Source organism: Schistocerca piceifrons, chromosome 9, assembly GCF_021461385.2.
Source record: "Schistocerca piceifrons isolate TAMUIC-IGC-003096 chromosome 9, iqSchPice1.1, whole genome shotgun sequence".
Lineage (NCBI taxonomy): Eukaryota > Metazoa > Arthropoda > Insecta > Orthoptera > Acrididae > Schistocerca > Schistocerca piceifrons.
Genome location: NC_060146.1, coordinates 114,643,178 through 114,655,984, shown reverse-complemented (window position 1 = coordinate 114,655,984; position 12,807 = coordinate 114,643,178). Strand labels below are relative to the sequence as shown.

Sequence of the window (12,807 nt, the reverse complement as noted above, 5' to 3'; positions counted from 1 at the left end):
CGTTGCTGATTGCTACCCCCATCCATCTGCAGCTAAGCAACTCTCTGTGCTTGATGAAATTAACGTTGACTAGATACTAAACATTAACCTTCTTTTCTTTGTCTCTTGTCAACCATAGTTTTAAGTATGGACTTTGTGAGCAGATTGCAACATCTAAACAGTTCATAAAGTGAAGGGAAACTTAGCCCCATTGCTGTCACGATTTATCCATAGACTTACTAAAAGCAATGAGACAGCTCACTGGCACTATTGTAGCTCTCCCATAGTGAACAGGGAAAGAGCTGCCATTTCTTAGGCAGCACTGTGTTTGCACTTTGTAAATTATGTCAAATGTCTGATAAAACATTGCATACACAATGTCTTAAGAGATGCAAATTACGTTCTCTGCATCCCTGTTAGGAATGAGTATGACAGTGGAATGCCTGGTTCAAGTTATATTCGAGATTTCAATTATTTAAATCCAAGCGGATTGATGGAAAAATACTGTAAAGTTGTGGAAATGAAGGTAGATAAAATTGTGCCATACAAAAATAAGTTTTAGACTGAAAGTAAACCCACAAGACGGACACAGGAGATTGTAAGGAAATATTAAAAAGTCAAAAGTAAAAACTTAGCAAATGATAAAATAATCTCACTACTTGCCACTTCGTAAGTTTCATGTCACCACCTCGAATGGATAACATACCATATTTTTGTTCCTACTTGTCAGAAAGGAACGCTACATTCTTGAATAGATATCTGTACATTCCCATTTTTTTGTGTAGATCTAATACAGCAAAGTAGGAAGCTGTAATCATTTAAGAACAGGTTTAAGACAGATTTGATTACTCAGGAGGAGTTGTGAAGTAAATACGCTTTTATTTTATTCTTCAGTTTTCGTCTGTTGTCTGTCATACCCTTCAAATCACAAGGCCGTTATTTACATTTGTGCCAGCAAATGGTGGCTTCAGTTTGGAGACACTTGTCTCACTTATCTTCTGTGGCATTGTAGGGGCTTGGATTTAACAAAGAGTCCATTGTATTTCTAACCCTTGCAACATATTTATTATAGTTGATGTATAGTGATCATATCACCAAGTAAACTTTTATTTATTTGTTTTTAAAAAATCACTGTTTCTTATGAAGTTATAAAAATGCTGGTAATAGCAGAAATAGGGGAAAACCTACAAACATGCAGCTGCGATTTTGAATGTTAACATCCCAGAGATAAATTAGAAAGCTGTGCATCTAAGAAGGTGGGTTGTGTGGTAGTGTACTATGCAACACCCCAGACAGTGGCATCATTCTCCCGTGTCTTGTGTGTAGCGTGCACTTCAGTGTGCGTGTAGAATATGAGGTCTGTTCAAAAAATTCTACAACTTCGGCCCCAAATTTTTTCTACACTTCCCTTTTATTAATTGTGCACGCCTCCTTTGAAATACTCTCCTCCACAGTTGATACACCGCTCCTAATGCTATTTCCACTCCTGCAAGCAGTCTTGGTACACCTCTTGTTGGATCCTGCGAAGCGCCATCTGTGAATTTTCTGTTATTTTGTCTGTAATTGGAAATTTTTGTACTTTCAATGGGATTTTCAACTTTGGAAATTAAAAAAAGTCCACAAGGACCAGATCTGGAGAGTATGGAGGATGAGGCATCACAGTGCTTTCATTTTTTGTGTAGTAGTCATGCACCAACAGGGATTAATTTGTGAGTGCATTATCGTGCTGCAAGAGCCACGAATTGTCTCACCACATTTCAGGCCATTTCCTTCGCACATTTTCTCGCAGGCATCAGAACACGTCCCAATAGTACCGTTGATAATCAGTTTGTCCCTGCTGCACAAATTCGTGATGAACTAATCCTGCAGAGTCAAAGAAAATAATCAGCACGGCTTTGACATTTGGCCTGATCTGACGAGCTCTTTTTGTTTTGTTTTGGAGATCCTTTCACAACCCATTGCAAAGATTGAAGCGTAGTCTGGACATTGTAACCGTAGACCTACGTCTCGTGAAATCTGAACATCATAACTGCAGACCCATGTCTCATCACCAGTTATGATTCTCTTAGGAACATCTTGTTCTCATTTGGGTGATCCAGAAGCTCTTCACAGAGTGTCTTGACTCATGAGCCATGGGGCGAACTTGGTGGCAACACAATGCATTCCAAGATACTGTTTAAGGAATTTCATGACCTGATCCAACTGAAATGTTTAAGTCCTCTGCAATCTCTCAGTCAGTCAGTCTTTGATTGGCATACACAATTTTGTTGATGTTTCAGACGTGAGTGTTGTCAGAAGATGCTGAGGGTATCCTGAACGAGAGTCATCTTTAACTTGCATCCAGCCATTTCTAAACCGTGTGAACCATTTGTAACACTGAGTAAGGCTTAAGCACTCATCACAGTAGGCTTCCTGCATGATTTGGTGTCTCTCTGAAAGATTTTCTTGAGTTCCACGCAAAATTTAATGCAGACACATTGCTCCTGCAACGCTGCCATCTCAAAATTTGCAAACTGTGTGACACAACATTCTGCTCAGTACAGCACTCAACAATAACTAACAGACATACAACAGTGAAACTTCTGGAAGTTACACGTTAAACACAGGTGTGTGCAGGGATGCCAACTGCATTTCGCTCAAACACACCATTTGGACGAAATCACGAATGTTCTGGAACCTTTTGCACAGACATCATATGTAGCACCTGTTTAGTGTTAGTTTAGTTGTGGTGAAGATACTTGGTCACTGTTGTATATGTTTCGGGTGGAATAAAGCAAACACACAGAGTACCACATTAATGGACAACAGCGATAGATTTATCAGTTTATAAATGTTTATAGGGAGAATCAGTAACAGAAACTGTGACTCAGTGCTGTCAATTATCGGTATAGGCAATGGTTGGAGCACGTGGCGTGGCACAGAGGCAGGAGAACACTGTCGCTGCAGCAAAGTGTTCTCCGTCTCTCTCTGTGCAGAATGCATTGCACACCCATCTCCTTACTATACCAGTCTGACAATGAACTAGACTGTTTCAAATTGTTACTCCTTTTCGAAAGAGTTTTGTCATAAAATTTGTTTTTCTTTTGTATATTTCTGCAGTATACACTGACAGTTTAAAAATATTCTGACAGCTTAATATGGGCTGTGTCTTGTGTTATAAAATGTCTGGGGTTTTACGAGGGTTGGAGCTTAAATAGTGGCAACTATTTATTCACAACCGATACAAAAGAGTTACGTGTTTGCACCTGTTACTGTCCTTCAAAGTAGTCACCAGTGTTGTGTAGAACCTGTTGCCAATGATGTGGAAGACAAAGTATACCATTAGCAGAGCCTGTTCTGTTGATTGTGCGAATGGAACGGTCTAAAGTTATGTAGAGTCTCGTATATGACTGTGATGCCGTTATGCTAACGCATTACATTCCCCCATGGAAGACCGTCAATGCACAATATTACTGTTTGTTTTTGGAGCATCACCTGTGACCAGCTTTGTGAAAGAAGCGGCGACACTTTCTGCCCAACCCGTCCATCATTTTGCACGACAATGCACGGATGCATACAGTGCAAGCAGCGGCGGCTCCATTCAGTCGATAGGACTGGGAAGTACTGTACCATCCACCATATTCCCTGGACTTAAGTCCTTGTGACTTTGATTTGATTCCGAAGATGAAGGAACCACTTCATGGCATTCACTTCAGAAGTGTTCCAGAGATTCGACAGGCAGTAGACCGCTCCATTTGCACCATACAGAACAGTCTCTGCTAACGGTATACTACGCCTTCCACATCGCTGGCAACGGGTTCTGCGCAAAGCTGGTGACTGCTTTGAAGGACAATAACAGATGCAAACATCTAACTCTTTTGTATCGGTTGTGAATAAATAGTTAACCACTATTTACGTTCCAACCCTCAAATAAGTTCGGGCAAATTCACAGGATAAATGTCTGGGAAAGTGCCCAAAATTTATAAATGCCTGGGCATTTATGCATTTTAAAGGTTAATTGATAAGTGGCAATTATAAAAAAAATTAAGCTGATATATTGTATTGGAAGAGGTGTTTCGCAACACTGTTTCTGTAGGTTTTGGATAATCAAGTTCAAGAAGTTGCTTGAGACTCAGGGGGAGTTATTTGGGGAAATAAACTGGACTGTAAATGAAGCTAAACATCTTTACATCTTTAATGAGGTCAATTCGTGGGATAGTACCTAATAAAAAAAGAAAAAAAAAGACTCAAATTTAAAAGTAATTTTTGAAATAATGTAAAGTTTATATTAAGTAGCTAGCCTATAGGCAGTATTTTTACTTGTACTATGCTACTGCAAAAAAATTAGAGTAAAAAAGGTTTACACAGAATGATTTTAATTAGGGATGTGTCGTGCCGATTTCATGATTCGTCAATTCTGTAGGAATTGACTAGCAGCGGAATCGAAATGGTTCCAATGTCTGGGATGTCGATTCTTTGTTATTAAATCTTTTTTTATATTAGTATTCTCAATTTATCTTTGCAGCAGTGCAGTCATACGCAAGTAGGTAAAGAAAGGAACAGAACAGAAAACTATAGTCTGCTTCAAATGTCAATATGCCTGCCTGGCGATAAATCTCCCTCCCCCCTCCTCCCTCCACCCTGCCCCCTCTACTGAAAACAGTTTAACATTTAAGAATATATTTATGATCAAGAAACACTAATAATAATAATAATAATAATAATAATATTAATAATAATTTTGCTATCAAAGGAATCCAAATTGGCATTAGAAAATATAATAGATTCAATGTGAAGTGTTTAGCTTTTGCTGATGACCTTGCAATCCTCACAAATAATAGAAAAGAAGCTACTAACGCCGTAGAGAAGTGACACAAAATTGCACAAAGAACTAGCCTGCAAATCTCGTATGAGAAAACCCAGTACATAGAAAGAGTGCCACAAGACAAATTGCCTACTGTGACAACCCATGGGAAAATCATACAAGTACCACATTTTAAATACCTGGGAGGAATCATCCAGCCATCAGGGATCAACCTAAAGGCCAATGAGGAAAGAATAAAAAAAGTACAGAAAGCATATAAACTCACATGGAACTATTATAACAAAAAGTCCATATCCTTAACGCAAAATTGAGGCACTACAACACTGTCGTACTTCCGGAGGCACTGCATGCATCTGAAACAACACAAATAGGTGGGCAAACTAAAGTCAAAGAAATAGAGAAACAAGAAAGGAAAATTCTCAGGAAAATTTTTGGCCCGATACAAGAGCAAGGAATCTGGAAGAAGAGACCAACATCAGAATTATATAAACACACAGGCAAGATTACGGATACAATAAGGAAAAGAAGAATGCAGTTCTACAGACATATCCACAGGATGAATGAAAACAGAATTACAAAGCAAAGTCTTAAAGTCATCAACTCAGGCAGGGGAGAAACAAAATGGATAAAAGAAGTTGAAGAGGACCTCAGACAAGCACACATAACAGTAAACGATGCAGAAAATAGAGCTGAATTCAAGAACATCATCAAAAAACATAAATTTGACACCAGGGTGCAAATGGACAGTGGAGCGAAAGAAACAACACAGTGAACACATGAAGAAAATTTGGGCTCAGAAAAAACATAAATAATCATCATAAAGGAACTCAAGTTCAAAACACTCTCTTTAATAATCGAAAATAATAATAACTAACGGATTGCAATGTATGTTATGTTACAAAGCTTATCATTCAACAGCTGTGTGTGTGTGTGTGTGTGTGTGTGTGTGTGGGGGGGGGGGGGGGTCGCTAGGTAGAGAGACTAAGAGTGAAGAGCAGAACTCTTCTTTTCTTTTGGTCTTAGTTTTAAAGGCAATTAACGACATACTTATGTTTAAGTGTAAACATTTACTAACTTTTGATGTTGGTAGTACTGTCCCATCTCTTATTTTAATTTGTAAACTGTACATTCAAGCAGTAAAAAGTTTAAAAAGTACTGAAGTAATTTTTTGTGAATGCTCATACTTATGTTTAAGTGTAAACATTTACTAACTTTTGATGTTGGTAGTACTGTCCCATCTCTTATTTTAATTTGTAAACTGTACATTCAAGCAGTAAAAAGTTTAAAAAGTACTGAAGTAATTTTTTGTGAATGCTCAGATTTTGGGCATTTGAAACTGCTTTGGGAAAATTCCTGGACAAATGCCCGTTTTTAAATGTCCTGTCCACCGGGCATTTGCCCGGCCCATATCACTAGGTGTGTCCATCCTTCGCCTTTGACGACTTGAACTCTACTGGAGACTCTTTCAATGAGGTGTTCTGTTCAGTTCAAATTGGCACTCTGTGCAGACCAGTTCAATTGAGGAATGTTATTGTCCACAAACCATTGCCTCACAGATGCTGCTTTAGAGAGGGTGCAATGTCACACCAATACAATCAATCACTGTCTCCAAACTGTTCCTCTCTTGTTCAAAGTATACAGTGCTGTAAAGTGTGTTTGTATCCTTCTGCATTTAGGTTTTCTTAAGTGCACTAGGGAAACCACGCCATAACTGTGAGCAACATTCCTATACGTTACACCACTTTCCCAATTCTTCACTGTTGGCAATGCACGTGTTGGCAGGTGACGTTCTCCGGGCATTCACCAAACTCGAACCCCTCCATCGGACTGCCGCAGGGTACAGTGTGGTTTGTCACTCAGATCAGTTTCCAATCATCCACTGTCCAGAAGTATCACTCTATTCACCACCTCAAGTGTCGTTTTGTTTCAACTACCAAACCGTGTTGTTTATGAGGAGCTGCTCTATCTTCTTACTCCATTTTTTTTTAACTTCCTACTCACAGTCATTGTGCTAGCTGGACTCCCGGTAGCACTTTGGAACTCACAAGTGATTCCTTCTGCTGATTTACTGTGTTTTTGTACAAACACCCTGTGGAATGGTAGACAGTCTCTGTCTGTCTGTGCGCTATGTCTGCCTCATCTCGGTTTAGCCGTGGCGATTTCTTTGCATTTTTACTTCACAGTCGCGTTACCAAAAGTTGTACGGGCAGCTTTAGAAAGGTTAAAATATCCCTGATGGCTTTGTTACTCAGGTGACGTGTAATGACTAGTTTGTGTTCAAAATCGCTTAGCCACTTCTCTGCAGACAATAATCTTCTCCCCACTTCCTTTTATACCAATAGATCCATTTCTCGTGACGTGTAGTGGTCCATTCCACATTTGATCAGACAGTGTAATTTATTGATACTTGAGATCATAATTCTGTACTCATCGGTTTGTATCAAATTTTTCCTTGTTGTCAGTGATCATTGCCAAACTCCTGAACCTAGCTTCGCTCTGACAGGTGCTTCCGATGACTCAGAAGATGTGGAACACGACTGGGGAGAGCTGGATAAGGATGCGGACACGACCCAAGAGGCGACTCGGAGGATAGCGATCTGCAATATGGACTGGGACAGGGTGCGTGCTCAGGACCTGCTGGTGCTGTTGTCATCATTCCTCCCAAAAACTGGCGGCGCAGTCGAAAAAGTTACGGTGCGTACTCGTGTTTATTAGCTGATGGAGCTACGGTGCGGTGCCACATTTTGGAGGTGTGCATCTAGTTTGCACATCAGTGAACTTGTGCACTACTTTAGGCCACTGCCAGATGTTTACTATTTTTTTCTTTTATGTTTTTATATTTTACATGACATAGTCATATGTGCATTTCACAATACCTTAACCAGTTTCAACCAGCTGGTGGTTGTCTTCAGAATCTAAAGAGCAGACAAAGAATCATTACAGAGTCAATAAAATGTGCCAAGTAAAAATCTACATAAAGGTTTAAAAAAGTATATAATTTATTGTACTCTTCTCGAGCTTGCAGCAGGTCTTCAGGTCAGGTTGATGCAATATTTTGACAGTGCTTCTGTCTGTCATCTTCAGGAGGCTGGTGTTGCTTAGTGCTGAGTCTCATTGCACTGGTGCTATGCTGGAGCTAGAGACAGGTCCTAATGGGCATAGAAATATTGCCAATCAGGGAGAAAGAATTGCAGACACTTAAACTTGGTACTGGAAATAGAATTAAAGGCAGAAGTTTTATTAGCAAGGCTGAAGGCTACCAAGGATTGGGGGGGAGGGATTCTCGATCAAAAGTGGCAGTCATTAAGCTAACCATTTTGCAGGATTCAAACCCTAGGGTACAGCTCACCCAATTATTTTTCTTAGAACATTTGAGGATGCATTGCCTGTCTGAAAACATAAAACATGAAGCAGCTAAATGGGGTATTACATGTGAAAGGTTTTCTGAGTTGAGAGGACTTTCACAGACAGTTTGTAGGGAATTAATGCTCAGCATGAGCAGCAAAAATTGAGCCTTGAACTGCTTGCCCTTATAGAAAATCCAGAGTGGGTACATGAAATATTTTGACAGCCACCTTACCCAAATGGAAGTTTTACATGAACCTATTAGTGCAGATTGTCTCATGATGGTAGCATTAGCCAAATGCGCTCATATGCCAGGGAGAAAATGATCAGAAAAGAGTGGAATAAAGTAAATTCTGTCCTAAACTACTTGGAGCAATTAGACATACTAAACACTACAAAAGATGAACATTCTAGATCTAACAGAGAAATTATAAAAACATAATTGGTGAAATAGGAAAGGAAGGTCTAAGGAATAGTCATTACTATCAAGTAAAACATAAACATACTAACAATGACAAGAGCATAAATAGTGAGAAACTGTGTAAAATACAGGAAAACCACTTTTCAGGAAACAATGGCTATCCTGTGGGAATCATTGTAATTGAAAATTCACGGTGTTCCTGACTAGAGGTCAACAGTCAATATAACAAGAAAGTGTAAATGAACTTTTTCTGTACTTTTATAGTTCCTTTACTGACTGTTAATTTTAGGTAGGGAAGAGTTGTTTTATATTGTTGTAAATCTTTTACTGGTGGACTGATTTGGGGATAAAGTTGTGACTAATTTTGCGTGTGGAGAGAGGTGTAATAAATGGATAGGATTGGAATAGATGTTTGAGTTATGGGGAGTATCTTGATAGGTGTCAAAGGACCAGAGAGTAGCTGTGGATGAAACATTTTGAGAAGCTAGCACTTCAGAACTGCTTCTGGTCTTGTCCAACACTGTGTTGCTTGTATAGTTCAATAATAAATCGTGGCAGTATATGATATTGTCACAGTCACTGAAAAATATGATGAGAACCATTGTTGTTTGATAATGAAAAGATTGACGTCATGAGGGAAGGGGACATTTATTGGCTACAATAGATAGATTATTATAGTTCACGGATTGCTCTGGGTGGATGATTTAAGTAAAGTATATATATTTTACTGTCAGCCTGTAGTTGTGTAAATGGTATAAGTAGTTAATGGGGTTACCGGGTATGAAGACATATGCTGCACAGGTTGTAGTATGATTGTCCACTGCATCCACATGTACATCTTCATCTACACTCTGCAAACTGCTGTGGAGCGCAATCACAGAGGGTATATCTGATTGTACCAGTTATTAGGCTTTGATCTCAATGATGAATTAGCACTGGAATTTAATTTGAGAGGAGCATTTATTTTATTCGCTTACCCTTTTGAAAATTCATCACAATAAAATGCTGATTACCATTTAATATTTGAAGAATGATATAATTAAAAAGTACATCAAAATATCTACAAGACAGTATAGAAAGAATAATATTGTACAGTATTAGGAAGCAATGATGATACGGGCATGTTCTTAAAATAGATATAACAAAAGTGACAAAGTCTGGTTTTAATTTGACAGTAAATGGTAGATAGCTAATAGGGTGACCTAGGATAAGGGGAGGGGGGTTGACATCCTGCACAAAAATCTCAAGATCTTTGGCCTGCACTTCATGTTCTGGGGAGACTAAAAATCAGGGATAGCTCTTCTCATTTCTAGGAGTGGCCCTTCTGCTTTTTCTACTTGGCCAGATAATTTCCCACTTCGAGTGTGTAGATCTTTGTCTTTCATCAATGCAGAATTAGCATGGTTAGGAATGGATTTGGCATAGTTACTGTAATAGGTGGCCAGATGCCCACCTGCTACCAACCAGTTATTCTCGTGATAAATATGTGTAACCCAACTGTCAGTGTGCATTGTTATTCATGCGAAAATGAGTGATAGTTTGCAAGTCATGGAACTGAGGTGGGACTTGAGTAGTAGCTTGTTAGTCACCTACTTGGATATGGGAAACTGCATAAATCCACATTCAGACTGGACAGCACACCGGCCCTCGTCATTAATCTGCCAGTTGGATTCGATCCAAATTCGGCACACCTCCCCATCGTGGAAGCGGCGCTTCAACATACACAGCTATCCGGGCTAGTCAAACTCCCTTTATTGCGTGTGGCAACTAATCGCTAATTGTTTCTTTTTTTTATTATTATTATTATTTTGTTATATAGCTCACCTTGCAGCTTCAGGGATTCAAGCACTTTTTCTTCTTACCTATTTCATATTTTAGGGTGGAAAGGATTCCTCCTCTTTATAGTTTAAGTATGACTTCTTCTATAGATTCAGTGATTTCTCCTAACTACATCTGTGTTAATGTAATTCTTGTCTTAGATTTTTACTTTTATCATAAATTTCTTCTGAAAGTTGGACTTTAAAATTAGATAAATCTTCTGTTATTTTTTCTCTCTCTTATAATTGGTCCTTTTCCTGTAGATACTCGTGAATCTGATTCTGAAGTTGGACACTTAATCCTGGTGTTTGCTAAGATTCCATTTTAGTATAGTTTTAGTTACTTTTATATACTGATCAATATTATTATTAATTTTCTGTTCATCTTACACTGGTCACTACAGTCAAAATTACTGTTCCCTCTGTTTACTTACACATTCTGTGATAATAAATATCACTATTAAAAAATTATTTTTCAGTGCTTTTTCGAAAATGACCACTGGATTTTTCAAAACGATGTCTGGCCTCAATGTTGGTAGCAGTAGCAGATGTGATCTCATTGCAGTTGCTCTAATCTGACTGTTATGAAGAAGTTTCATTGTGTGCTGTTGGTGAAGGTTGTTGTAGATTTGAATTTGCCTGTTCTTCATTCAGCTTCTTCAATGGTTGCATGGAAGATCCGCTTCTGTGTAGGCAAACTCTGCACCTGGGCAGTATGAAGGATGGCCGTGAATGTGAACAGTTCTCGGCATCCACAGAGAAAAATAGCATAACTCAGTCTTACTCCATTAAGTTACTATATTTCTTCCTTATTCTTCTTCTGTTCTCTTCTCTTTGGCGTCCTGCTATGTTTTGACACATTGCACTGTTCCCATACAATATGTGACTAAGGTCTTTCATCACATTGTATTGGATGTTCACACTTTATATCTTGTATGGCCATGGAGCAACACACAAAAATGACAGAAATTCTCATATTTCTCTCTTTTAAACGATTTTTTTTTTTAGTTTAAGATTTTGGTTTATTTTTATTTTGTTGCAAGTTCTAACACTGTTTTAGTTGAGAAGAGAGAAAATTTTCATAAATTAAATTCTTCTAGCTTGTAATTTTTCATGTTGTTAAAAGCAAAATCGTGGAGAGATACACCAGAGACAAAGTGTTTCAATGTTCATAGATAAAACTTTGTTACGCTGATTTTGAACATTTTATGCAATTAATTTTTTTTATGAGTTATCAGTCTTCTTACTGGTTTGATGATGTGGCCCGTCATGATTTTCTCTCTTTTGCTAACCTCTTCATCTCAGAGTAGCATTTGCAACATACATCCTCAATTATCTGCTGTATGTATTCCAATCTCTGTCTTCCTGTACAGTTTTTACCCTCTAACAGCTTCCATGGAAGTTATTCCGTGATGTCTTGACAGATGTCCTACAAGCTTGTCCCTTCTTTTTGTCAGTGTTTTCTATATATTCCTTTCCTTGTCGGTTCTGTGGAGAACCTCGTCATTCCCTACTTTATAAGTCCACTCAGTTTTCAACATTCTTCTGTAATACCACGTCTCATATGCTTTGATTCTCCTCTGTTCCAGTTTTCCCACAGTCCATGACTCACTACCACACAGTGCTGTGCTCCAAATATACATTCTCAGAAATTTCTTTTTCAAATTGAGGCCTGTGTTCAAAAGTAGCATACTTCTCTTGGCCAGGAATGCCACTTTTTGCCAGTGCTGGTCTGTTTTTTATGTCCTCCTCACTCCATCTGTCATGTGTTATTTTGTTATCTAGGTAGCAGAATTTCATAACCTCATCTACTTCTTGAGCTCTTATCACGATATGAAGTTTGTCGCTGTTGTCATTTCCACTACTTCTCATTACTTTTGTTTTTCTTTGGTTTATTCTCAACCTGTTTTCTGTACTTATCAGACTGTTCATTCCATTCAGCAGATCCTGTGATCTTCTAAAGATAGAAGAAAATAGAGGAAGCAAATCTTATCATTGATATACTTTGACTTCGAATATTAATCCCACCCTCGAACCTTTCTTTTATCTCCATTATTGCTTTTTTGATGTACAAGTTGAACAATAGGGGAAAAAAGACTGTATTCTTGTCTTCCACTCTTATTGTTCCCTCTTGGCTCTTGTACGTATTGGTACATTTGGTACATACTGTATATTACTCATCTTTCTCTATAACTTACCCGTATTTCTCTCACAATTTTCAAACATCTTGCACCATTTGACATTGTTAAACACCTTTTCCAGGTTGACAAATCATTTGAACGTGTCTTGATTTTTCTTTAGCCTTGCTTCCGTTATCAACTGCAATGTCTGAACAGCCCCTCTGGTGGCTATACCTTTCCTATATCCAAACTGATGATTATCTAACACATTTTTTTTCTTTTCCATTGTTCTCGTACACTACTGTTTGGAAAAAGTGGAAC

The 12,807-nt window shown here is 38.4% G+C and overlaps 1 protein-coding gene across 1 annotated transcript in view; it reads left to right on the top strand.

Annotated features, from left to right (window-relative positions):
• The window catches only part of LOC124717032 (ESF1 homolog), an 88,774-nt gene that overhangs the window by 12,885 nt on the left and 63,082 nt on the right, over positions 1-12,807 (top strand). The window contains exon 3 of the mRNA XM_047243687.1: positions 7,287-7,477. Within this exon, the coding sequence (XP_047099643.1) occupies positions 7,287-7,477 (191 nt within the window). The remainder of the gene's footprint in view (positions 1-7,286; positions 7,478-12,807) is intronic.